At 43.9% G+C, this 27677-nt stretch overlaps 1 protein-coding gene across 11 annotated transcripts in view; it reads right to left on the bottom strand.

The window, feature by feature from the left end:
• Positions 1-16092: 16092 nt before the first annotated feature.
• Positions 16093-27677, bottom strand: part of FOXP1 (forkhead box P1) — a 610819-nt gene continuing 599234 nt past the window's right edge. For 10 of the 11 annotated variants that reach the window (XM_007105389.4, XM_007105390.4, XM_028479455.2 and 7 more), the window contains 2 exons: positions 22532-22698; positions 16093-16279 (listed from right to left, as the gene is read on the bottom strand). In XM_007105389.4, the coding sequence (XP_007105451.1) occupies positions 16135-16279; positions 22532-22698 (312 nt within the window). In that variant the 3' untranslated portion in view covers positions 16093-16134. Of the gene's footprint in view, positions 16280-21214; positions 21372-21587; positions 22699-27677 lie in introns of all 11 variants that reach the window. The other variant, XR_008615677.1, reaches the window with a different exon arrangement.

Here is a 27677-nt window from a genome sequence, read left to right as displayed (position 1 = left end):
TGTTTATTTATTAGGGATGCCTGAGATTTCTCCCTGAACAAGAGTAACTGAGGTCCACAGTGTGGTCAGATGCCTTTTCCCTAAGCCAACTCAGCACATGCCTTTCTTGAGGTGAAGCCATCAAAGACGGTGAGTGGGGTTGCCCTGGAGGAGACCCACCAAAATCAAATTTCTTCTCGACATAATCCATAGTGCATAAAAATTAATCAGGTCCTACCATGACTTGCTTTATTCATAATACTTAATGGTCATGTAATAGGAGGTTTTATTCAGCAGTTAAAGTTCATAAGTGTGGGTTTTACATGAAGATAGGTATTATGCTGATGGTTTAATTACACACCTTTTTGCACACCAAAGGAAATGGATTTTGCAGATTTGTAATTAAGCAGGGACTTCTGAGAGAGAATGAACCTAAGGTGAACTGATCTTTCTGAAAATGTTTAGTTTTAAATTAGTGACTCTTTAAAAATGTGCAACCCAGGAACTACTTGAGGTTAGAAGTTGCTTATATATACACAACATGGTCTTTCTCTCCCCACCCCATCACCACACACAAAGTTCTAGGTCTCATCTACAAATTACAAATTTTTATTTTCTGAACTTAATTTAGCACTAAGTAATTACCACATCGCCTTTGCTTTAAGGCTAGCATAGGAGACTCCCCCCCCCACCCACCCCGCCAAGGACATCAATTTTAAGTTCATTAAGTAAGTCTCCTGATACTGGGCCAAAAATGATTCTACTCGTTCTCCCAGTTCTTGATTTCCTTGAATTGAAACTATTCAGTTTCTCCAAATTAGATTCTGTTTTCACAGGACCAGGATTTTCTACCTTCCCTGTGTTACTGAAAGCAAAATATCATTTACTCTTTGCTGACCCATCACACACCCGTGCACATATCCAGCTCCATCCACTTCCCTAACTCCAGACTCTTTGAATCAGCTGCCTACTCAACATCTCAGGTTGGGTGGTCAGCAAACCTGTTTGGGTTTAAAAGTGTTAGTCAATCTCCTGATATTACCTTGTACCTGTTCCTGTTGAAGTCTTCCCAATTTGGTCAGTGGCAACTCTGTTCTTACAGTTTATCGTGCCAGAACAACTTGGAGTCTTCACTGGCCCTTCTCCTTTCTCATGATGGGCCATAGTCAGCAGCACAATCCATTGGCTCTATTGTCAAAATATAACTCCTCTTCACCGTCTCTCCTGCTGCCCCCTTAGTTCTAGCCACTGTAGTCTCTCTTCCATCCAATGCCTCTGCTTCCATACTTGGTTCCTTACATTCACAGCATAGCAGCCAGAGGAATCCTGTTAAAATCCAAGTCAGTGGATGTTATGCTTGTTCTCATAACCTCCAATGGCTTCCGTCTCAACAACAAGAAAAGCAAATGTCCTCACAGTGAGGTCACTGGTGCATAACATCATCTGCTCCATTACCTTTCTGTCTTTGTTTCCTACCACCTCTTCCCCACTCTTTTTCTTCTAGACACAGAGCCTTTGCCTTCTCTCTTCCCTCTTCGTAGAACATTCTTCTCTCAGATATCTAGCCACCTTGCTCCCTTCAGATCTTTATTTAAACGGCACCTTATGATGGAGGTCTTTACTATGGCAACCAGCCTACCAGCCCTCTTCTAGGCACTTTCTATCCCCCTCCCCTGCTATTTTTCTCCCGACTACCTATCACCATGTAACCTGCTGTTATCTGTTTCCCCTTTCCAGAGAGGAAGTAAAAGGAGGCAGGGATTATTTTCTGCTTGTTTACTCCTGAACCCCCAGAATGTAAAAAGGTGTCTGACACACAGTAGACACTCAGTATAATGGTTTGTTAGATGAATGATCCATCTCTAAGGTGTAACTAGATAATAAGCAACTTGAGGGCTGGGGATTATGTCTTTCAGTGGTGAAAGCTCAACACAATACATAGCACTAGTGGGGGTAGTGGACAATTGTTTTAGCCTCGCTGGCATCACTGGTATTTTTTAGAAGGAACAGTTTTACCCTATTCAGTATGGTTCTGATGAGTGTGGTAAATATTCCCCACAGGCATGGCCAGTTAGAGGACGTCTCTCCTGCTGTTGGTCATTATGATTGGCTGGGAGAGGAGGGGAGGACCCAGGCTGGGTTATAGTACTCCCGTAGACGTCTCTGATGGTGAAGACAGGGGACCCTGACTCCAGACTCACAGATACGGCACTGCCTGTGGTCTCCTTCTTTACCACACAGAGGAAGCCAGTGGTCTCCTCCTTTACTGCACAGAGGAAGCCGGGGGCAATATTCAAAATAGTCAGCAGCTGGTATGGCATAGACAGCATCAATCAGAATTTGGACCCTGGGTAAAAACAGTGACACTATCATATGGCTGTGTGCCAGCTGAGTTTCAGAAGCGGAAACCCACCTATGGTTGGAGAGGGTGAGTTTCATACACCAAGAGGTGGGACTGTTTGGGGTGGGATGGAGGGAGGAAGAGAAGAAGACTTACTATTTAGTAGGTGGGGAAGGAAACACAGACACATCACATATGTGCCACTCTTTGAGTCCATTGTCTGTATGTCTCGCCTTGCTCTGTTCTTTAGCATCTTTTATATTCTTAATTAATGCTTATTGGAGACTATGAAGACATTTTTTGCAAAATCACCACTTTCGGAGAGGTAAACTCAAGCATTCGTGACCCCCTCTCTGTTTAGCTGTGAGTCTGTATTTGAGCCTGTGTTCAGTCAAGCCTGAAGACAAATTCCCTCTGATCAAGAAATGAGAGAAACAGGATAAAATGCAGCCAAGTTTTTTTTTCCAGTGATCAGCTATCCCTTTTTAGCATCTTGGATGATGTTGGATTTGGTGAGAGCACATTTTGCCTCTCTTCCAGCTCCGAAGAGGTGCTGCTCTTCTCCCTAGTACCACTGTGTTTTACAGTTGTTATTTTAATTGCACAATGACAGGAGAAGGATCAAATAGAACATGTATTTGGCATGTCACATGACTTTTTCTTATGAAGCCATGATTATGAGTGGTCTAGCCTGGGCTTCTGTCTTAAACATCATCTAACCTGTGCTCTCCCTTACTTTTGGAGTTCCAGACATACAGGCCTCCTTTGAGATCCTTGAACTTGGAATACTCTTTTCTGTAGCAGGGCCTTGATGCATGTTGTTTCCTCTGTGAATTACCTCCTGCCTCGCAGTATAGTCATTAGGACTATTTGATTACAAAAGAAAGAGAGCCACCTCAAACCGGCCTATGCAAGAGAATTTATTGACTCACATAATTGAAAGCCAGGAGTATACCTCTAGCTTCAGGCATGGCTGCATCCAGGAGCTCAAATGATGTGATCAGTATATCTGTATTTCCTGTTCCCAGTGTCGGTTTCAGTCTCCCCTCCCCTCCTGGCTTCCTGTCTTGGTGTTGGTCTCAGCTCTTAGTCTTTTTTTTGTTTTTTTTTAATTTAAAAAAAAAAAAACTTTATTCAAGTATAGTTGATTTACAATGTTGTGTTAATTTCTGCTGTACAGCAAAGTAATTCAGTTATACATATATATATACAGTCTTTTTCATATTCTTTCCCATTATGGTTCGTCACAGGATATTGAATATAGTTCCCTGTGCCATACAGTAGGACCTTGTTATTTATCCATTCTCTATACAATAGTTTGCATCTGCTAATCCCAACCTCCCAATCCTCCTCTCCCCACCCCCATCCCCTTGGCAACCACAAGTCTGATCTCTGTGTAGGACACCCTGCATTCAGTCGGTCACCAAATCCTACCAAGTTGATCTCCAAATGGCCTCCTGGGTCCCTCCCTCTCGTTTTCCACATCGTCACTGTGTACCTCATCCTTTCTGACTGACCTGCAATACAGCGGCCTCCTCCACAGCCCCTGGGCTCGCTCCTTGGCTCTTCCAAAGTTGTCTTATGGGAGCCCACTGCCTGCCTGACTGCTCTACTGCTTACATAGCCACGGTATCAGCTCTTAGTCTTGTTCTGGGCTTCTACCTTTGTCTCTTTCTCTTCTGTCTCTGTTTTCCTTTATTTCCTCTTACTTAGGTGGCTCCTTTCCGTGTTATAGCACAAGCAGCCAAGCATAGCTTTTAAGCTCATGGCCTGGCCAATCAACAGTTTCTTCAGGACGAGTATTTTTGTCAACAGTTTTCATAAAAGTCTTGGGATGAGCTCTGAGCAGGAAGGTAAAAGTCCTGCCGAAGTAAGATGGACAGCGTGGGAGAGGGGTGGCTCCCCAAGGAATAAGGGTGCTGTACTTGCAGAATAGAAATGACTGCTGGGAAACGAAGTCATTGGACGTCCAGCTGGATGATCCTCGCTCACCTTTCAGGTCTTAACTCAGTCTTTTGTCTTTGCAGAGCTTTTTCTTGACCCCTCCCCTCAAGAGCACATTTCTCTGTGTATGACACATCCTTGGAACACTTGGAAGTTTACATTCCGGTGTGAGGCTGAGTACAGCCTGGCTCCCAGTTAGAGCGCAGAATACAGGAGGACAGGCACTGAGTCTGGTTTTCTCAACACTTTATCCCATTTCTTAGGAGTAAATTCCGTGGCTCACTCTTGACACACACATATACACACATGAAATCTCGTTTCGTCATTATACCTATCTTGCCATGTGAGAATTTTTACTGAAGCTTAGAGACATTTGCCCGAATTTGCACAATTATCCAGAGGCCAGGGCGACTGAAATCCCGTTTATCTGGCTTCAGTCCCGGGCTGGTCTGCTTCCTCTCTTAGCCACTCTCGTTGCCCACCAGGCACGTTCAGGGTGGTCCCACGGGGGACGAGACAGGGTGAGCCTGTCCTCAAGGAGTGCACAGTCCCGCAGGGCATCCTGTCAGGGACAGCAGATCTCAGCTAAGATGGGGATTCTGGATATAAAGGTTTTTATCTACCTATGAGAAAGACTTTTAGGGGATTTTATAGAAAAAAAAAAAACCTCAAGGAATATGTCAGGCCGCTCGCCATTTCAGGAGGGAGCAGAAATAGTCCTCTTTGACGCGAGGCAAATCGTAAAGACCCTGTGATGCACAATGAATTCGGAGTGTGTCCGTGCCTGGGCACTGTTCTCTTGCCATTGTATTAAATAGTGGGCACAACGGGATAAATTAGGAGCTTGGCATTAACACATACACACTACTGTATATAAAAGAGATCATCAACAAGGACCTACTGGATAGCACAGGGAACTCTACTCAATATTCTGTAATAACCTATATGGGAAAAGAATCTAAACAAGAGTGGCTATATGTATATATAACTGAATATATATATATTTATATATACACACACATATATGTATATATAACTGAATCACTTTGCTGTACACCTGAAACTAACACAACATTGTAAATCAACTAGACCCCACTATAAGATAAAAATTACATTAAAAAAAAATGGTGGTCACAACAGGCTGTAGAGGGCTCACATTTAAATGGTTTTTCTCCATAGTATTTGATAACTTTGTAATATCTTAAAAAAGAATGTCAGTGATTCCACTTTAAAGCTATATTGTCACATGAGCATATGTGGTACCTTAGGTGAGCGGCTCTTTAGGGGTGAGTGGTGTGACCAGTGCCAATAAATGGGCTAAAAGAATCAGCCATGGAGGCAAATCGGCCATGGAGGCAAATGCCAACTCTCCAGCTTCTCCTCCACGCAGCCTTGAGTGTGTTACTTAGAAAGCCCCAGCGTCCGCATCAGTGAGATGCAGGTGATCATTCCCACCTGGCAGGTTTGGTGTGAGGATCTTAGAAATGCTACTTGGTTTGCTTGGCCATGAAATACAGTGGAATGGTCTACGCAGGCAGGCTCTGGAATCCGACTGTAGGAGTTCAAATTCCACCTCTTCCCTTCCTGGCAGGGTAGTGTTTGTTCATTCACTCAACAACTGTGGGTGTCGATTCCTGGTCCGCGTGCTGGGGACACAGCAGCTGAGCACACAGCCAGGGTCTGTGCCCTTGTCGTCGGAGAGAGATGGGCCGTAATCAAAGACAGACATGAACGCAGAACGCTACAAGGCACTCAGTGCAGTGGAAACAACAAAGTGCGTGAGGGGGCTGTGGAGTGCGGAGGGTAGAGCAGGCAGGCAGGGTGCCGTGGACACCGCATGGTCAGGAAAGGCCTCTCTGTTGGGATGTTTGGAGGAGGAAGCCTGTGTGCCACACAGAGAGCCAGGAAAAGCCCATCCACTGCCAAGGGAAGGGAAACTCCGAGCCCTGAGGCAGAGTGTGCTTGGGGCCCGGGAGGAGCGCAGTGGCCTGCGTGGCCCCAAGAAAGGGGCACTTCCCTCCCCGGAATGCGAAGCTGATGTAGCATCAACTCCTCGGGAATTACTGAGCTGGACGGTGTAAAGCACTGGGATCTGTTAACAAAAATTATGATTCTGCCATATGCATGATATATGGTCCCTGCCAGGCTGACTCTATTCAGTGTTTTTCTGTAAAATTTCTTGCTGACCCTGTCCTGAAGTCCATGCGTCTCAGTCTCCAGCTCTTTTGCCTCTGCTTAGAGCAACTTCTTCTTCTTCCGAGCTGCCATACTCTTAGACATCCTTTGGGTTTCACTTAAACATGGTGTGTTCCCAGAAGCTTCCTTGACTGTCCACAGTGGATGGGCGGTCTTCCTGTGTATTCCCGGACTTCCCTTCTCATTAGCACTCAGTGCATTACAGTACAAGCTAATGTTTAAGAACTCTCTTCCCAGTGAGCCATGGGCTACAATGGGGCCAACGCAGTGTCTGTCTGGTTCCCAGTTTACCTCCAGTGTTGAGTTTGAGCAGGTCATTGAATGCATTGAACGCTTATTTATGGATGGATGGGTGAATGGGTGGAAGCGTACGTGCTAGTGAAATTTGCTCCTAAGAGGACGTGTCAGAAGGCGGGGTTGAGTTGGACAGTATTCTAATAGTGGTGAAAGATGGAGCGCCACACACACTGGTTCATGCTGAGACGGTAGATTTCATCAAGAAAAGTTGCCAAGGGGGAATATGTTATTAAATTTTTAGAACCTTAAAATTGGAAGGAACCCTTCTGGTCACGTAGTTAAATGCCCTCAATTACCAGAAAGAGGAAGGGGAGGACCAAAGAGATGAAGTTACTTACTTGCTAAAGTCACCCAGTTCGTATGGTCAGGGCTGGGTCTGGTCACTTGGCATTCAGGTTCCCTAGCATTTGATTCCAAGAGCGTGCTGGGCTCTACTTGTAGGATCCCAGGATCCAAACACCGAAATGCTCCAAAGCAGGGGTCCCCAATCCCCAGGCTGCGGACTGCTCGGGGTCCACGGCCTGTTGGGAACCGGGTCGCACTGCAGGAGGTGAGCGGCGGGCAGGCGGGCGGGCGCGTGAAGCTTCATCCGCCCCTCCTCACCGCGGGCGTTACCCCTGAACCCTTCTCTACGCCCTCCTGCCCTGCCACCGAATCCGTGGAGAAAGTGCCTCCCACGAAACCGGTCCCTGGTGCCAGAAAGGTTGGGGAGCGCAGCTCTAAAGGATTGTTAAAAAAAAAAAAATACATCTAATGCTGGGCAGGCGTCGGAGGGACTGTTAGGCTGTATTCTTGGGGTTGAGTGTTTTTAGGTTTTGATGCCTTTTGTGGGCAGGAACTGACCACTTTTCGTGGGACAGCTTCTAAAGGCTTCAGCCTAATGGAGTACTTTTGAAAGCAGTTTAATTTCTGGGTCAGACACACCATGCTCCGACCTTCTGGACGGATTTTCTTTTCCCTCCCCCGGTGGAATTCTAATGTAGCAAACTTGATTTGAAAATAAATTATTAGTAAACATTTGAAAGTGAGAAACAAATTATTCCTAGAACACATAGCTCTTTCTTCCAAATACACACTTGAAAATTGCTAAGACTCTATTCTGTGAGAATGCTGGAATCTCTCCCTAAATCATAACACGGGTAAACTTACCGAAATATTTTTACAATTTTATTAGAGGTTTTAATTCACTGCTTTATCTCTGTTAGACTGCAAAATAGCTTTAAATATTCAAGCGGTAATTAATGAATCTTTTATGTTGCAAATCAAACATTTTCTTCTGTGTGCTGGTGGAGTAGCGGTGAAGCAGGATTTAAAGAATAATTGTTTCTCCGGATTCCACACTGTTGACTAGCGTGTACCTTACGTTTGCATGCGTGGCCTCGTGGGGCTAAAGCTCAGTGTGGACGGTCTGCTGTCTTTCTGGAGGTCAGGATTTCTTACGTGTTTCTTGCCAGAGACATTCCCAACTAGATGGAAAGTCTTTGAATGTGGAATTTTTGCTTGAGTGCAAAATAATAAAAAGCATGTGTATGTTAAAAAAAAAAAAAAAAGAAAAAGAAAAAAAGGATCAGCTTAATGGCAAATGAGCATTGGCTTACATTAATATTCTATTACAGTAAAAACTTCTATTTAATAAATTTTCTCCAGACTTTCCCCCTGCCCCCAGAATCTCATGTATTTTTCTAAGTGGCATGCCTACGTAAAGAAAGTGTATGTGATGCATTTGATTTGTTAAGTCAGTAACGTGCACAAGCCATTTAAGATTGTATTTTAAGTGTAGAACTATCAATCCACGGAAACCCGTGCGGTCCCCTATATTGAGAAGGGAGGAGTATTAGCTTTTCAGAGGCCGAAATGCCTTGTAAATACTATTCTATTTGGAAGATGTTTTTCAAACGTGCTGCTTTATGTCAAGTAGCAAGAAAGCAAGTCTGAAATCCCACAATTTAGTTGAGAATTGAAAATTGAACTGGTATTAAAGACTTTACATAACATAGCAACATAGTTTTTCCTTCCTCTCTCTGTCACTAATAAGAAATGAGCCAGCGAGAGTAGCTCCCCGGAAAGCTCACAAAAGGACTGACAAATTCGTCACTGGAAGTCACCCTGTGTTCTTTTGTGGCCTAATTAATACTGGACTGGGTGACATTTATGTATCAGAGCAATAAGCTAAACAGGAAACAATTTATGTCACCTAAAGCTTTTTAACAAATCGATGCAACTATTTGTAATTGCTTGTTTCACAAGATTAAAAGTGCTAAGGCCTGATCTTCGCTCACAGATTTGTGGTCAACCTGACCTGTGCTTCCGTTGTTTTTTTAAAAAAAAAAAAAAATGAGAGAGACTTGATGATCAGCAGTGACTTCCATCAACTAATCCATATTGCTAATATTTCTGGAATTTTAATGTAGTTACAATTTATAGCCGATCAAATGTGGTTACCTAAATTGCTGTTGCTAGTAGACAGCTTAACTGTCTTTATTAATTACAGTATAATTTAATGTTTGAGTACCGGCACTTGTGTTGGTCATTTTTACAGCTAGAGCAGTTATCTGCCTTATGACGAACCATTTTAACATTTTCAATGGAAATTTGCTAATATGATGAGTGATAAAAATGTCACACGCTGGTAAATAATGATTATTGCTTTGGCTGAAATTAATTCTTGAAAGGCCGGTTACCTTCAAATTAACATTATAACTTGAAGCTTGTCTTTTCCCCCTTTTTCTCCCTCCCTATATTCTTGGTAGAAGCCAAAGAAAAGGCTGGCTGATCATTTCAAATAGATATATATGTGTATTTTGGGGGTGCTAAGCATGGAATCTCATTTTACAATCAGAGTGGAAATAAGATGACATGGGGTATTATTTTTTTTAAAAATAAAATGCTGTTTAAAAATAAATAAAAGTCGGTTATATCTAGAGTGACGGCTTTCTAAGCCAAATATTGTCCCACAGTTAAACCAGTGTTTTTGTATGTAATTTAATTTCCCTCCAATGTGAATTCTGTCTTAAACCTTTCATCCATCAGTCAATTCGTTAAATGAAGGTTTGAGACCCAACCTCACTTTATTCAGATAAAGACTACTTTTATGGGACTCAACTACAATTAAGATGAAAGATAAATTGTGACTATTACCCTACACCTAAATATGTAACATCATCGAAGAAGGCACAACCTCGTAAGTCAAGAAAGACTAATTACACTATGTTTTAATCTTTTTCTGGGGGAAGGGGGAGTAACAGCTATCATGCAGCCGGTTAGTGTAGGTGTGAAATCGGCCTTCCTCAGAGTTTAGGCTCTTGATACAAAGGCTCCCGTTTAAAAGAAGAGCCAACAGTTTGGGTTTGCTGCCTTGTTTATCTGAGTGACAAGCCTGAAATAAATGTCCAAGAGGATGTTCCCGCCTTAGAACGATTCCTGAAATACAGTGAAAAATGTAATATGCATCAACCAGCAAAATCTTCTCTAATGCATCATCCTACTTGGTTTGGGTCCTTCAGTTGATTCAAATATGTGTACATATTTAATTTTACCAACTGCACATGCTGTAAGCAGTATTTATGTTTAAGCCTGGCGTTTAAAGGAATTTCAATTAACCCTAATTTATTCTTAGTAGCTAGATAAGAATTAAGGGTTCAAATGTTTTACTAATGATCAGACTAGAGGGCTTTTAGACAGTGGCATAACTGCATGGGCTTTTCAAAACAATGCTGGGAAAGAACGTTTACATATTCCTCAGTATCAGCTGGTCTTTGCCGAATACGAACTGCAAGGTTAATTTTCAAGTCATCTCTTGGCTTGTGTTATGTGCTCTGAATTATATACGTCACAGTTGTATGTCACTGCGGTTTGGCCACTTAATAGTGCTGCTTGCGATATACCAATTTAATTTTTTAGTCAAAGAGGATGCCCAAATTTATTAATCTTTAGAATATGTATGACAGAATAATATTAAAGAGAAATAGCACATTTTTCTAGAGGTCTGCGATTTTTAAAGGCCTCAGAAATCAAGATGGTTTTTCTGGAAATATTTAGTTATGGGAGCTTTGCTGTTTCCATCAGTAAAGGCAGCTATCGAACCTACTTTCTGATAGAGTATTTTTTTAAAATCATTTGTCCTAATCTCGGCATTTATCATTATATGCAAAAAGATTTCTTGATGAGAATATTATAGATGGTGCATGTTTTTGACATTAGCATTTTATTTGGATGACTAATCTTGCAGATGTGAAATTTGAATGAATTATTCATGAAATTGCTTTCCTCTGAAATTTTAGTTAGCTCTTAATGCTAGTTATTCAATATTTTGTTTTTTTCTCTATAAAATGTGATGACGGAAAAAAAAAAAATCGGAGTGTGCTTCCTGGAGAGAAAAGGTAGCCTCTCTTTTTCTGTTTTTTTTCCCCAATTCTCTAAGTGGAGACTTTCACTTTGAAATCCTGAGGGATGAGAGCTTCAGTTCTCCGTGATGATGAAAGCTTTTAGTTAAGATTGATTTTAATTCTGGGTTGGAAGCAGCTGGCGCTAAACCTAAGGCATATGCCGAACACACACTCTGAGCAGGTCAGAAGGGGAAAGAAACTTAGGCTGTGGCGACTTTTACTACCAGTGTGAACAACCAGCATTTTTATTGCATTTGAGAATGCGATCATGTCAGTAATTAGTACTGACTACACAACATTTTTTTTTTTTATTGTCTGTATCCACAGACACGGAATGATGGAAATACAGTTGATGTCACGGAATGAGTTCCTTTTATGCCTTATCAAAACAAAACGAAATTAAAAAAAAAAATTCTTGTTACTGGCAGCACATCTCCACGGAGCACCACGCTGACAGTCCGGGCTGTACCATCTCCATGCAGGCTTCTGGGTAGCAGAGATCGTGAGAACTACACCGGGCCCACAAAATGCCTTTGGAATTGTAAGTCTCATTTCTCAGGAGAGAAAAGCCAAAATCGACTCTCAGAAATATCCAAAATATCCAGAGGGTCTACCATTAACCAAAAGGTCCCCCAAAGATTCAAAATCCTGACAAGCATGTTCTTCTTGGTACCCTTGGAAACGGAGCTCAAGCTGGAATGTGGAAAGGAGAGGAAATGTTTAACTTTTTTTTTTTTTTTCATGATAAAATAGCTAGTGATGGACATCATATTTTGGGTGAAGAATCCAAGGTGTCTTTACTAGGTCTGACGGAACGCGGGGAATCAGGTCAGAGCCGTCCGAAGGTGGCAGGGCTGGCGGTCACTCTTCCCGTTCATAAGCCTTGATGTTTCCTTCCACCGCTGGTTCAATGCAGGCAGCGTTAACTTGTCTTACAAGGACAGACTCTAGGGACAACAAGTAGGATGGATCCTCATTCCTGACAGTGCATTTGCCCGGTACAAGGGACCGTTCTCCCTAAAGTACGCTTTCTTTGGGGGGAAAGAAAAAAAAGCAACAAATTGTCTGTACATCTTGGCACCTTGTAAAGTTTTCTTTCTTTTTTTCTTGTTTTTATACAAAAAGTTCAATAGCTTTGACACTCCCCATGATTAATCACTACTTCACTGATAAACTTTGAAAGTGTGACCCTGGAATTTCATCATGCAAAATATTTACTGCAGCAGGAGAAAACATTGTTTAAAACAACATTTTTTTTTTTTTTCTCTTTTCAAACGCATGAACTTGTTTAAGATAGCCAGGAAGGCAATGGTAGGATAAACACAAGGGATAGGAATGTATCAAAAAACAGAGGAACTCACACCGGCAGGCACAAACACCAAAAAAAACCTGTACAAGATGCTCCGATCAATGAGAACAGGAAAAAAGAAAAAAAAAAAAAAAAATCTGTCAACTATGTTACAATTTTAAAAGCCAAAAAAAAAAAGAAAAAAAGAAATTTGGGAGTTTCTCCCTCCCACATGTCAGGAGATGTCATCCAATATTCTGAAAGCAAGAATAACTAAATAAAATACATGTGCAGCATATTCTGCAATTCCATTACATACAGTAGTTTTTTTTCCAAAGGTTTTTTTTTTTTTTTTTAAGTATCGTTAATATAAAGCAGTTGCACAAAAAGCAAAGGTGTTTTGACAAACAGGTGTATGCATTTATTCCTTTTTAGGAACAATATCTAAAAAAAGAACCACCCTCCGCCCTCCCCCAAAAAAGACAAAGAGTCACACAGACACATCGGGATATATGTACAACATAATAAACCCCATCCTAAAGAAGCAACTGGGATACCCCCAAGGGATACAGAATCAGAACTGGAAAAATCAGAGTGAAGTTTGCTTGCTGTAAAGCCTGAGAAATTTTTTTTTTTCAGTTGGTTCTTCTGCAAGGCTGTGATACCTGCAAAGATATGTAAAAGCTAATTTTTCTTTTTTTTTCTTTTTGCTACAGTCTTTAGACTAAGCATGCAAGACATACGACTAAGTGCAACTGAGTGAAATGTATTTTTTTTTAAATTTTAATCATTCCCTAAAGGTTTGAACTGAGGTATGCGTACTAACAGTTTCTCATGCTGTTAACTTTACTCATGTCTAGCTACACATGCTGAGAATGAACTAATCTACCAGATTTTTATCCTCTTTTGAATACCAAACTAACCAGCAACCACTCAGTTTAGAAGCACAGGGCCCCCTTCCCATGACCCTGTCTGGCTACTGCCTGCACATCATGACGCTGCCTGGAAAAGTTGGAAAAAAAAAAAAAAAAAAAAAAAAAAGTAAGTCTCGAGTGACCACAGACTGCTCTTTATAGAGAAAGCAGTGTGAAGCTTCAAAAGTAACTGCCAGAGAAGTTTTTGTACCAAGCTTGTGAGTGGACGGGAATGTTACTTTTTTTTTTTTTTTTAAATGAAAAATGCTGACGCAAGCCTCATCCGGAAAAAAGGAAGGAAAAAAAAAAGGAAACCTTAAAAAAAAAAAAAAAAAAAAAAACCAAAACCCAGAGGATATATATGCCAAGATAAACCCAAATGAATGCAGTGATCATAGCACAGTCCTTAAACAAAAGTGGCATACAATCTTTCTTTGAAAAAGAAATGTCTTCTAGAAGTACTATTACGCGGTCTAGTTCAGTTGTGGAAGCTGTTCTGTTCTCTCTGAATTTTACCTTCACTTTATCTCAACTGCCTCCTGGACTGGGCACCCCCTCAGTTTCATGTGCCGTACATTGGTTTCTTTCCTTGGAGATGGTAATCCCTTCCTTCTATTGCTCCCTTAATACTGTGTCCTATTTCTCTCTTCAGTAGCCCCCATAAGTTCTCTTTACAAGAATGCGTTTTGGTCTCTGTAGAAGGAAAAAACAAAAACAGAAACAAAAACCGAGGACTGGAAAAAAAAAAAAAAAAAGTAACAACTTTGGTTCCATTACCTACTTGGTCTTCTAAATGTCCTCTATGATGAAGAAGCAGTTCTCTTAAGTTAGCAATAGCCTATATCTCATCAATTGCCTCTAAATTATTTTGCCTCCTTTGATCAACAAGAAGAGGATATTTGGCTTCATCAGATAAAGCATAAAAACAGAGAACATAATTTACCTTTGTGGAATATCTTTGGTAATTTTAGGGAAAAAAAAAAAAAGAGGTACAAAGCATATAAATTAAGCTCCCAAAGGCTCTTAAACTAAAACAAAAGCTACACTCCTAGGTAAATAAATGAGTGACAGGAAAGGGGTGCAGAGTGGAAGCGTTCAGGGGTTCCAAGGACTGAGGCTGTACTGACCCATGACTGTCATGTTCTGTGCGCCATGTGTGTTTCCCCAAAAGCCCAGGGCTGAGCTGTGCCCCCATCTGCCTGATGTCTTCTGCTGTTGGTGTCTGAGACTGGGTTGGTGGTATGATACTGCCTCACATGCTGAACTGCTGTACCAAATCCGCACGTTGGAAATTAACACTTTAGCATTTGCTGAACCCAGTCCTCATGAACTCGCATAGCAAGTTCAATCTGAAATCTAATTTGCATTCAAACAGATGAATGCCACCAAGCAGGTCTGAATGGATGTTTCGGTTTGGGGCCACCACGACTTTCAGCACAGTTGCTCAGGGAAGCCAGCTTTTGGGCCATTCTGCAAACAAAGCAACCCACACTGGTTTTAACAACTGCGAGAGCCCGAGGCCCATCTCAACTAGGTCATCCCAGGGACGGGCTTCCACAGCCACTGTCAGTCGAACTACTGCGAGAGTTTGTTTTTTGGTTTTTTTTTTGGTTTGCGGGTAAGGGGGCTGCTGCCTATGTCTCCTTGTGCTGGTAAATGCTGTGGCATTTATTAAGAATGATGGTAGGTGCAACATAAAAAAAAAAAAAAAAAAAAGGAAAATCTGAAACAACCCCCTTCCCACCTTCCAATACTGCTTCATGGAATGAATCTGCATGGTTCCTAGGGTGTCTCTATTTTTTTTTTTTTTTTTTTTTCTGTCATTCATTCTCTTTCTGGCAGGAACTTCACGTCTGGGTGAGAGGACCTTCACGTGTCGAGTGCAGCATTTGGGACCTTTTTGCAAAAGATCAAAACGGAATGTTTTCTGACTTTGGAGAAAACAGTGGTGATGTCTGAAGGAACATGGAATGAGTGACAGAAAACTACGAACGAGAAATGACATTCAGCTTCGTATAATAAAAACACCTATTAACATTCATCACAAGGTACAGAAAACTTGAAGCCTCCAAGAGGCCGTGGGCCTGAATGGAGGCCTGAGGTCAGAACTTAAAATGGTATAGGAGAAGCCAAAAAAAAAAAAAAAAAAAAAAAAAAAAAAAAAGAAAAGAGCAATACATTAAAAAGTTTGGGATAATTATTTTTAAACCCTCCCCCCAATACACACACAAAGAAAGGCCTTCCCCATCCCAACTGGAAGCAAAAAAAAAAAAAAAAAAACAAAAAAAAAAAAAAACAAATGGAGTAAAGGCAGTGATAATCAACATGCAGTACTGTGCAAATAGGTCGTCCATTGGAATCCTTAAATTCTGGGCAGAGGCTTGGTCTGCAGCTTAGGTGCACATGCTCAGTTGGGTGTCCTCATTGTCCAATGTCGGCAGGACTGCAGTTCAAAGTCTGCTGCTAAAAGTGAATCAGTTTAGCAAATTTACAACACTGATGTTGACTGTTTAAGAGAGGAAAATCCCCAGTACCAAACAAGTCCATCCAATGCACAGAGTACAAATTCCTTTTTCAACAAAAAGTAGAAAAATCAAAAATACTCCCAAATGGGATTCTTGATGGCACTAAGAGTTAACACATTGCAGAGTTGTCAAAACGTAGTGAAAAATCCTCCAGACTGTACAACCGATGGAGAACGATTTCACTGCAAACTTTTGACGTGTTTTGTTTTGTGTGCCCCCCCCCCCCGCCAATCTTCACGCTCGTGGGGTCGGCCTGCCCAGATGTTCACTCCATGTCCTCATTTACTGGTTCGTCTTCGTAATCTCTGTCGTGGTCAAAATCTGGACTGTGGTTGGCTGTTGTCACTAGGGATAGCGGCCCTTCAGCTTCCTCGGGATCCAGGGGCTCTTCTTTGACATGTACAGGATGCCTGGAAAGACAAAAGAAGGTTCACCGCGGGGACTTCCCAATGCAAGGTAGGCCGGGTGTTTTGGGTAACACAAAATCCCCAGTCTAGGCTAGGGCTGTGATGTTCGACACAGCAGCCACTAACCACGTGCGACTATGAAAATTAAGACGATTTAAAATTCCATTTCTCAGTTACACTGGCCCCATTTCAAGTGCTCAGGGGCCACATGTGTTGGCTAACGGCTACCATGTTGGATAGCACAGAGGGAGAAATTTCCATCATCACAGAAGGGTCTCTGGACAGAAGCATCAGGGGGCGTGTCCTCCTCCCGTGGCGTTTCTTACACTGCATTGTGCACACAGATTACCGTGGGATCTGGTTAAAATGCAGCCTGTGACTCAGCAGGTTTGGGGTGTGGCCTGAGACTCTGCATCTCTGACCAGCTCCCCAGTGATGCTGCTGGTCCGAGGACCACCCTTTGAGTGTCAGCTAACAGGCCCCGTGGTGGCCTGCTGGGTGGATGAATACAAATCTTCAAATAATCCCGTGAAGCAAGAATCGGTTAACGCAACAGTGGTTTGTGGGGACCACTGTGTGCAGGAGGCTGGGCTAATCACGGCTTGCTGTGTGTTCTGCTCTGCTAGTTAACATGCAGAACCTGTGAAAGAACTCTCCGGAGACCAACCCCAAGCGAGGGTCTATCATTAATCAACTTCAAGCAAACACAGCAGAGAGACACCATGATACATGCTGGAAACTCCAAATTAATGCATATTTTTACAAACTGTCAATAAGGCAAGAAAAGCCCTGCCAGGAAACACAAACGGAGAGGAAAAGGCGCGCTCGACACAACAGTATGATAAGAAAGCAGAGCCCCGATCAGAATAATAACGCTGTCAGCTGTAAACAAGGCAAAACATGAGGCCCGGCTGGTAGTGGCCACCGGGACGCAGGGCTCCGATGAGATCTGCCGACTTGCTCATTATAGCCCAGCGCACGGTTCACCCGAAGGGGCCTGCGGGGGACCACGCGAAGCACTCGGATAACAATTGAGAAATGTTGTTCCTAAATCATATTTACAACCGATCCTTTGCAAATTACAAATTACTTTCGGTGTCGGGGCTTTTGATACGTAAAAGAACCATTCAAGTTTTGTTTTTTTCTTTTTTAAAAGAGAAGTCCCATAGCAGGAACGGGCTGCAGAAGGGAGGATTTTTTTCATTGACGTTATCAAGTGTTACTAGTAATAAGAGGAGGTGCTGGGGATGGTGGCCTTCCTAAATAACTGATGTTGTGTGCAAACCCCAAAGGCCACTTGAACCCTTGAAAAACCAACAGAGGAGTGCTTTGGACTGCCCTTTGACACGTGAACCTCCAGAAGACCAACTGACTGTAAAATTAGCACAGGCTAGAGAGTGTTTGGGGGTAGATGTTGGGATAAACAGCTTTTAAAAAATAGGGCCCGGGGCTTCCCTGGTGGCGCAGTGGTTGGGAGTCCGTCCGCCTGCCAGTGCAGGGCGGGTTCGTGCCCCGGTCTGGGAGGATCCCGCGTGCCGCGGAGCGGCTGGGCCCGTGAGCCGTGGCCGCTGAGCCTGCGCGTCCGGAGCCTGTGCTCCGATTAGCACAGGCTAGAGAGTGTTTGGGGGTAGATGTTGGGATAAACAGCTTTTAAAAAATAGGGCCCGGGGCTTCCCTGGTGGCGCAGTGGTTGGGAGTCCGTCCGCCTGCCAGTGCAGGGGACACGGGTTCGAGCCCTGGTCCAGGAAGATCCCACGTGCCGCGGAGCGGCTGAGCCCGTGTGCCACAGCTACTGAGCCTGAGCCCTAGAGCCTGCGAGCCACAACTACTGAGCCTGCGTGCCTGGAGCCCGTGCTCTGCAACGAGAGAGGCCACCACCATGAGAGGCCCACGCACCGTGGCGAAGAGCGGCGCGAAGAGCGGCCCCCACTCCCTGCAACTAGAGAGGGCCCACGCACAGCAATGAAGACCCAACGCAGCCAAAAATAAAACAAAACAAAAAATAAATTTTCTTTAAAAAACAAAAAAACAGCAAACCATTAAAAAAAAAAAAATAGGGCCCGTATTCTTACAACCTATGTGCAAAACGAAATATACCCAAGTTTTATCAGAGTAGTATGTTTTACTAGTTTGGCTCCATCTATTTTTAGTTTTTTAATGGGCCTATTTATTTGTGTTTCAGCATCAAGATCCAGGACCGGATGCATAATTTGCAGAGCCCAGTGCAAAGTGAAAATGTGTTTGAAAAAGTCGTTGAGGATTTCAAGAGGGAAACAGCTGAGCGTTAAAACTTTTAAGCGTGGGATCCTGCGTGACTGCATACATCACGTTGCTTGGGAAGTCAGCTCCGGTAGGACCCCCTATATTCTTTTGGGAAGAGTTAGATGTGTTGATTTTTATTCCTTAAAAAAAAAAAAAAAAAAAAAAAAAAAAAAAAAAAATCACCCGTAAACCCTAATTAAGGTAGACTTTTTTGGTTTTGCCTATCCTCTCCCATTTGGGGCCGTGTTTTTACATATTGTACACGTGGCAAGAATGTGATTATTTTGCTACCTTTACAGTTTTAATTATTATGGCTATGAGATCCCAGTGTGATGACATTAGTCCCTTAATACTGGGCATTTGGGGATTGTCTTTTGCTCACCCCCGTACCCCGCCCCCGCCTTGCTCTTTGTATAACACAGTGACTGCTTTAATCCATATTTCTGTTGGTTTACCTCCTTAGGATAAATTTCTAAGAATAAAATGGTTGGAGCAGAGGCGAAAACATCTTACGGTTCTTATGATTTAGTACGATATTAACTGCCCAAGAAGCGTTATCAATTTAGACTCAACCTCATCAGCACCAAGCACTGCTTTCTAAGAACGTCGTGCTGCTGAGCAGGTATAATAAGGAAAGCTCAGGTTACCGGTAGTAAACTGGATGAGTGACGATGGTGAACATCTCTTCATGTTTCAGTTTCGTAGTTGCACTATTGAGAACTGTTACTTCAAACATTACCCCCCACCTGTCGTCTGGTAACATGGTTCTTGTGACACTGATTGGATAGGAGTGTTGCCGGGTTGTATGTAGCCTGCACTGAGAGTCAGCTGTGTATCCCTGATCAACATTTTCCTATTTTCATTTTTGTAAACTACCAGATGTATTCACCTTTTCCGGTTTACAGAGCTGAATTTGATGACAGAGATGATACAAGGCTATATGGGTGGGAGGGGTGCTGGGCCCTGGAAGAGACTGGCGAGTCTTCATGAAGTTCTTGCTTTGTAATTTTAGACTCGGACAAATGTTTTGCCCGGCAGAACAAAACGAAATCCCACGCCCCCAGTCCCGCCAGCAAGGTAGAGTTCACGGGAGAGAATGTTTTGTTTTCCCCCGAAATCTGCAACCCAACTTCAGGAAGGTTATCTTCTGTCCCGAAGACACAGGTGACGGCCCTATGCACGCTGGCTCAATCCCAGCACCTACTGCCGAGTGGAAGCCCAGCAAAGGTGAACCGACCAGGTCTACAGTGTGACAACCTGACAACACAACCAGGTGAGATACTAAGGCTTCTCAAAACTCCACAGAAATGAAATCCAGCTTCGCGACATTTCGTGATACCAGCAGATCCCCGCCCCCGCGGCCCTTCCTGCCCCCAGCTGGGGCAAAAGCAGTAACTGAGGCATGCAGGGCTTTAGAGAAGGGATCTCCACGCGAGATCCATTTCGGGTAAGATGCACACTGCTTAAGATACTGTGTTTCGTGGTCTCCCAGGTGCCTCTTGGGAGACGGAGCTGCACGTGGCGCCTTCTACCCTTGCAGGTCACCCCCCCCCCCCAACAATGCCTTTCTCTCCGACTGACTCCTGCTTCCGAAAGGGCTCCCATTGAATAACTGTGCAAAACCCCACATTTCCTTTCTTACATCTGAGTAATTCCTTTGTTTAGCTACTCTGGGAACAGAAGAGTTTTTAAGGCAAGCTGACTGGTGTTTAAAGGCATTGTGTTCAGAGGGTGTGGGCCCAGCATGGAGTATTTTGCTTTGTGGCTCCTTTAGCCCCTATCAGGATAAAAGTATAAGGCCCCAAAGCCATAATTACGTGACTACTTTGTAGCGTTTGTTTCAAGAGACAGACAGAAATGTTGTGGTGTTTGAGTGTCGCAGAAAGGGTAAGAAGTTCTATTTTGACACTCGAGAGTAGCCGGGGTGCCTCATTAACCGATTAAGCGAGGCCCTTTAAGCCTTGCTGTCGAGTTTATGGCTTGATTGATTCCAAGAGAACAGAACAGGTGAGGAACAAGCTGCGTCATAGCAGGGTAATACACGTTGGACCAGAAAGAAAACTACGTCATTATAGAATTTGCTTAAAGGAAATTTGAGATCAAAAAGAGTTAAGCATCTCTAACAAACACCGAGAGTAGGCACAGGGAATGGGCTGATGACCAACAATTATTTTTAGCCAAATAATTTATTTTAGTGTCAACCTGTGAGGTTTGAGCAATGCAACAGTATGCTTTGGGGCATCTTTATGCAGGGTTTCTTAAAAACAAAACACACACACGCACACCAGTAAAAGCTTCATTTCGTGAAAAAGTAGGCTGATTGATTGCTTGCTGTAAAGCAAGGTTTCTGGCAATACTTGGGGTTAACTCAAAGTCTGAAATAACTTCACAGTGACTCTATCTTGTACAGCAAAATTAGCCTCACTCTGAACTGCTGTGAGCGGTTTTTACCCAAATACCTTTTTTATTTTCTTCTCTTTTTTCCGTGGTCCTTTTTACTATAAATAATAGCAACACACACATCAAGTGAACGTCAGCGGTCTATGGATACTATGCCAAACAAACAGTCTCTCTTCCACTCAGTAACTTCAGATGCTTTGGCTCCAGTAAGTAAGTATTCCTTGAAGCAGCGCACATGCCAATTTACGTGTGCTCTGAACTTCCTTAATATCTTACTTAGTAAATACTCCTGCCGTGACAACGATTTCGAGATGGATACGGGTGTGATAATAGAGTCAGAAAGACCAGGTTGCTTGACGAAGGATGATGGATGGCAGTAGCAGCGTGAGAGAGAAACACATTCTTAAAACGCTGTGGAGTAAATGCTACGAGACTGTTGATATAAATGTAAAACGATTATTTTCACCTGTAAAGGTCCTTTTCAGAGCACTTTGGACATGCAATTCAAATGCTAAAGAATCAAATTTCAGATTCGTCCAAACCCACCCATTTACCCATGCAGGCAGACAGCATTTTGCCTTTGTTGGTGGGTGCCAGTTCATGCTCTTGCTAACTGCCACAGGTCACATTTTCCACTCTGATCACTCACATGCTCTTAAAATAAGACGTTGGTCAGGAATTCAGAAACACTGCGTAGACAAGGGGTTCGTTTCTAAGAGCTGCCAGCATGGCCAACACTGAATAGGTTTATCCCTTTAAAGCGGGCAGCGGGTTGCGCAGAGACTCGCTCCAAGCCAGAGGCTGTCATTCGAAAGCATCCCCCGCCAATCCTCTCTGGGGAAATGTGCGTTCTTTGCTCTTTTAAAACTTTTCCTGGGAGAGAGGGAGTCGTTACCGTCACCCCGCCTGCCTCCCATCACCCAGCCAAAAGGGGCACCAGGCACGGCCCTGATGCCACGCACATGCAGCCTGGGACAGCCCTCGTCCCTCACTCCGTACGCTTCTAGGCGTGCTCATTATACTGCCGTCTGCTGCTATAATGCTCCTATTAATTTTCCTTTTGATAGTTTAAGAGCAATCTATAAATCATGTCGCCTTTCGTTCGTGCCATCGTCAGTGCTTGGTAATGACGCTTCGGCGTGGCGTCTGCGCTTCCGCGTTACCACGTAACCAAGTAACCAAGCATCCTTTGCCTCCCTGCTAGGTTCAGCCCGCCCGCACGGGGAACAGACAGCCCAGACCTCTGTCACCGGGATGCGTTCTACTGCTAGGAGGAAAAGGTAGTGTGGCTGAAATAATGGCCTGAGCCGAGCCAGCGAAGGTGAAAAGCACAGGCGTCACCCATTTTATGGCCTTGGGCACTCGTGGGGCTGCATGAAGCCTATTGCCGTAACGGGAACATCAGTAAATGGTCCTCCTAGGTGCGAACCGAGGTAAAGGTTTCTGGACGCACCCGCTTCTAGCTGGGTTCTAGGAAATCAGAAGTTACAGAAAAGGTGTCAAAAGCCGCCCGAGGAGAAGGGGCTGGTGTGCACCTCGACCAGGGGGACCGGGATCTGACGGCAAAGGCGTTCTGGGGTGGCGGGTACTCACACGGCTTGCATAGGGGATCTGCCCGGGCTGCTGTCGCTCTCGTTGCTGTTGGTGTGCTCCATCGCCCCGTTCAGCTCTTCCCGTATGGCACTGGCTAGGTTGCCCAGAGTGGGGTTTCCCATGGAAGCGGTAGTGTATAGAGGTATACTGTTCTCAGCCATCGAAGCCTGCCATCAACCGAGAGAAGATTTATGAAGACAAGCGTGTACACAGACGGGGAAGCTATCAATTATGGGTGGATTCAATGATCTTCGGTTTCACGTCATTCTGGCACGGTTGGAAAAGACAAGTTTCTAACAGGTGTAGAAGGATTTGTGCTTTACAAGTCAGGCTGCTGACACACGGCCCCGGGCGGGGTCTCAGAGAGCTAGCTGGAGGGACCAAAGCGCCCGTGGGGAGGGAGGGCTCAAGTCAGCCCTGCTGGGTAGAGGCACATGGGTTTAGACAAGGCTATCTACCAGTAACGAGGTTTCTGTCTGATGCCATTTTTTTTTTTTTTTTTTTTTTTTTTTTTAAATGGTACGCGGGCCTCTCACTGCTGTGGCCTCTCCCGTTGCGGAGCACAGGCTCCGGACGCGCGGGCTCAGCGACCATGGCCCACGGGCCCGGCTGCTCCGCGGCACGTGGGATCCTCCCGGACCGGGGCACGAACCCGCGTCCCCTGCATCGGCAGGCGGACTCCCAACCACTGCGCCACCGGGGAAGCCCTGATGCCTTTTTTCAAGAGGAACGGAATATTTCTAGATCACAGGGACATATAATGGAACTTTCATTTCTTTATCCACTTCGATGACTCCAGTATTGGATATTATTAAAGATTTGAGCAGGTTACTCTGGCCACAGAGCCCAAACTTATGAGAACTTCCATAACCATTTGTCTTCGAGCCTACAGAAAAGGAAGAGATTATAGAAGTGGAATCCATTTTTATCTCCCCGCCCCCATCATTTCTGTTGGAATTAATTATTTTTGAATCTTTTTAGTGTAGTTTGAGATAACTGGTTGAACGGTAACTCTACGTAATCTTTCAGGCTCTGACCAATCACCTGGAATTTGAGGACTGAAGAAGAAAGACATCTCTGGCAAAAGGAAGCTGTAAATCGTATTTCTTTTGGGTATGTAAGTACATCCTTCTTGAAGGTGACCGAGTCCCTCCCTCCAAGCGAGTGTCAATGACAAAGTGTGGAAATGGAGGGGAAAAGAAAGAAAGAAATCCTCAACTCTATGGTGGGATACTGCTCATTTTTTTTTTTTTTTTTTTTTTTTAATCCTACTGCGGTTGAATAGAACGACCACCCCAGTCTGAGATGCGGACGACAGTCAGACATATCACTGGGCTAAAGTAGCCATATTGTTGCATTTGGGTCGTGATCCTGACCCAGTGACTTTTCATTTTATTAAAGAGGACAGACGTTCAAAAACTGGCAGCTGTAATTAGACCCAGATTTATCAAAACGGTCCTCTTGCAGACTACACTATGCCTGCTTTTCCATCCTAATGAGGAAAAAAGTGCAATCACAAGACAATCTGGCGTGGTGACTCCAACTGGCCAGTCATACACGAGTCCAAACTGTTCTAGAAATCCTGGCTCTGGTGAGACACTAAGAGCCAAAAACCGAGAGAGGACGCGTACAAAGCTGGGCTGCAGAGAATCCGCCTATTAAGACAATCACAGTCTCACTCACTGTACAAACTCCAAAGCCAGAAACGCCTTAGCGATCCAAGCCCCGCGATGGATGCCCCGTCCACACCTACCGCAGCCTTGGCTAAGGGACTACTTCAAAGGCAGGCCCTCCGCAAGCCCACGGCTTTCCCTTCCCTTCCCGCCACTTCTGAATTTATATAACAACTGCCTTCTTTTAAAAAATGGAAAAAAAAAAAATCCTGTTTTCATTTCCAAATGTGGTGAACTCATTTCGATGAACAGCACATCTGAGCATTCCTCACTCTCCTACAGTTTGTCAAATAATTTGCATCAAGTACTTTTTTCAACAGATCTCTTGTAACTGCAATAAAGCACTTTTTTCTCTTTTGGCAGAGCGAAAAGACAGACCCGTTGCCCGATTTTTTTACCCCCTCCCCAAGGTGCAGCTGGACAAGCATCTTGACTGCCTTTGTTTGAGACAACACAGTGGTCCTGCCTCCCCCAGACAGACATGGAAGTTCTGCTGGGACCATCATGTGAGTCTCTTTTTCCTGGAAATACCACAAAGCCATTTCACTGCTACAGTCAGAATGTGGCGAAAGCGGGGTCCTCTCTAGCTTGGTAATTTTTCGCAGCTTCTCAAGTCAAAGATTGAGAAGTAAAAACAAAACGGAAATGTTGCTAAGGATGTAGTCTTTGGAACGAGCTGGTCACGTACAGGGCAACCTTTTGGGGATGATTCGTTCTCTGTGGCTCTTAATGCGCTCTAGGGCAAAGCCATTTCCAATGGGGACTGGATCATAAAACCTGGGCTGACAGTGGTGACAGGCATCCAAAGGTAAGCGTTTTACACCGATCCCTTGATTCTCAGACAACAAAGACGTAAATGAAAAACAAACACCAGCCTGGTTGCCTTAAAAAAAAAAAATGATCAAGCGGGCTGCAAAGAGAAACCTGGTGGCTCCTTCACAGTAGAGCCTCTTGGACAGTCTCTGAGTGAGGGAGCAAAGCAACCCACCCGAGCTTCGAAAAATTTTCACCAATGGCTTAGGTCTAACCTACTGGTTCTTTGTTTCTAACCTAGTGGTTCTTTCTTTTTTGGTCGTTTATGTCTGTCTATGTAGGAGAGGGGACCGGGGGTGGGGGTGGGGGAGGCTTACAATTTTTATGATGGATCTAATTATATAAGTGATCCTATGCCCACAGTATGTGGTTTCATATCACACTGGCCCCTCTGCCAAAAAACAAACAAACAAACAAAATGAACGAAGGTCCTTGAGTCAAGGTACAGAAGTCCCTAAGTCCTGTCCCTCTTGGAATGTTTGTTAACCGCTCTGAGAGGCCCGGGGGAAAGGCAGTCTATAAATACGAAGCTTTACGGTTACCCTTAGTTACTTCACTTTTTCAGAGCATAATGCAATCTGTCCCGAGTCCAATGTTTTATTTCTGTAGTGGATTCGGCTGTCCTATTTTATATATTGTATATCACGCGTTATGTTGCTCTAGTAATCTTTTGAAGATGTTGTTCCACTATTATTTTTACTTGCCTTGAAAAATGGAAGTGGGCGGGAAGGGAAGGCCTGCTGGTAGACTCTTTATTTAATTTGCACAGCAGAAAGTTGTCCTAGGGGACTGTCTACTGACCCAGGACCCAGAGTCCTAGAGGAGAGGAAAAAGATCCATTCCTCAAATCATGACTGGAGATGCATGTATTCACCTCGCTGCAGGATGGACATCAAGTGTTCTTGGAAAACGGCAGGAGAGTTTGGGGCTATTGCTGAAAATAACAAAGGGTGCAGAGGGGGCCAGAAGCAAAATGTTTTAGAGGTGAAACACGAACAGTTCTGTAATGATAAAGCATCCTCATTGAAATTAGTCGCAGAGTTAAGAGAATCCAGAGGATGGAGGATCACCGTTGCTGGCGGGTTGTTTGTTTGTTGTTGTGTTGGTTTTGTTTTTTGGCCTTGCCGCCTCATGAATGTAAAATGTGCCTGTGATCTTGATAGAGCAGCCTTTAAATTCACACTTTACAAGACTCCAGGGAAAATAAGAAGTTACTAATGAACGGTATTTTACAGTGGCGGCATCTAAGCGTGCTTTTCATTTGCTTTTCGCAAGTTACTGTGTGAACTACAAGTAATTAAAAGAAACTCAGTTCCTCCTATTAAATTTGGTTCGGGCTAAAAATTTATACACGCACGCACACACTGAAAAGCTAAGGTCAGTGAATTTGCCTCTGAACTGAAACTGCGTTAAGAGGCGTATCATCCACCCTCGGGAGCCTTGAGCTCCTGCTGAGTGAACTGGGAAAACGATTCTCTAGGGCGCAGAGGAGGTGCTCAGCAAACAAACAGTTGTTAAAAAGGAATAGCCAGAGCTCTCATCCTGATCGCCTCTACCCTGCACTCTGTTCCCCTTAACGCTGAGCGTCTCCACCGAGTCTGCATCATTAGCATGCCTTAAGGAGCCTTTTTTAGACTTCTTCTCTCATTTGCGCCCTTCCCTCACAAAATTTTAATATCATCTGTTTGTGCATTACGGCCCTTTGCAGGAGCCCATGACATTGTCATATTTAAGTATCAGGAAGGCATGCTGGCTGCAAAGGTCTGTCACGGGCTCGGATCACATACGTCACACATCTACCTGTGGAGACTGTCGTCATTTAAGTTACCGAGATCCCTTTGGCCTGCGGTCTAGAACAATCTACGCGGGTCAAAATCCAACAGGACCACGGATGGGCCAAAGGACCCTGCCTACCTATGAACTCTGGAGGGGGGTGGGTACCCAGGTAAACCTTAACGAAGTGTACTACAGTCTTCTCTTCGACCTAGGAGATGACTTTACCGTTGGGTAACAGAGGAGAAATATGCGATACTTCAAAGGCTCGATAGATACCGGGGCAGCCCCGGTAACTCACGTTTGGGTGTTAACCTCCCTCCTGCTCAATCCCCGTGGCTTCGTCCCCTGGCAACGCCGGTTACGTAAGGAGGGCTTGGTTTGTCAGTAGGAAACAAACGTTCTGCGAGCTTCTTACGTAACCTTGAGCAATCCGCTGGAAACCTAAAGAGTTTCTCCCTTCAACACCTCTATCGCTTGAACAAAAACAGTTTACTTTTTACCAAGCGAACCGAACCCCCCCGCCCCACTCGCTCCCCAGTGAAAAGAGGCTCAACTAGACTTTAAAAGAAAAAGGAGCAGAAGTTAAAAAAGAAAAAAAAAGCTCTGCTTTCTCTTTAAACCCGTGAACAATAGAAGGTCATGTGACACAGTGGCCTATCATCCAGCACATTAATAGCTGTGCTAGAGTAATTACACTTGTGGTATTTTTGCCTCAAGTGAAATTCTGAAATAAGAGGATGGAAATTATGATACTGCTGATAAATATTAATAAGTGAACTTTTAATTTTTTTGCCACAATATTCAAAATGCTAAGCATCCTGCTAATGCTGAAGCAGCCCGACGTGTTTGCCTCCAGGGAGTACGATGCTTTGTGCACTTAAGAA

The sequence above is a fragment of the Physeter macrocephalus genome, chromosome 18 (genome assembly GCF_002837175.3).
Source record: "Physeter macrocephalus isolate SW-GA chromosome 18, ASM283717v5, whole genome shotgun sequence".
Taxonomy (NCBI): Eukaryota; Metazoa; Chordata; class Mammalia; order Artiodactyla; family Physeteridae; genus Physeter; species Physeter macrocephalus.
This window is presented reverse-complemented; position numbering and strand designations above follow the sequence as displayed.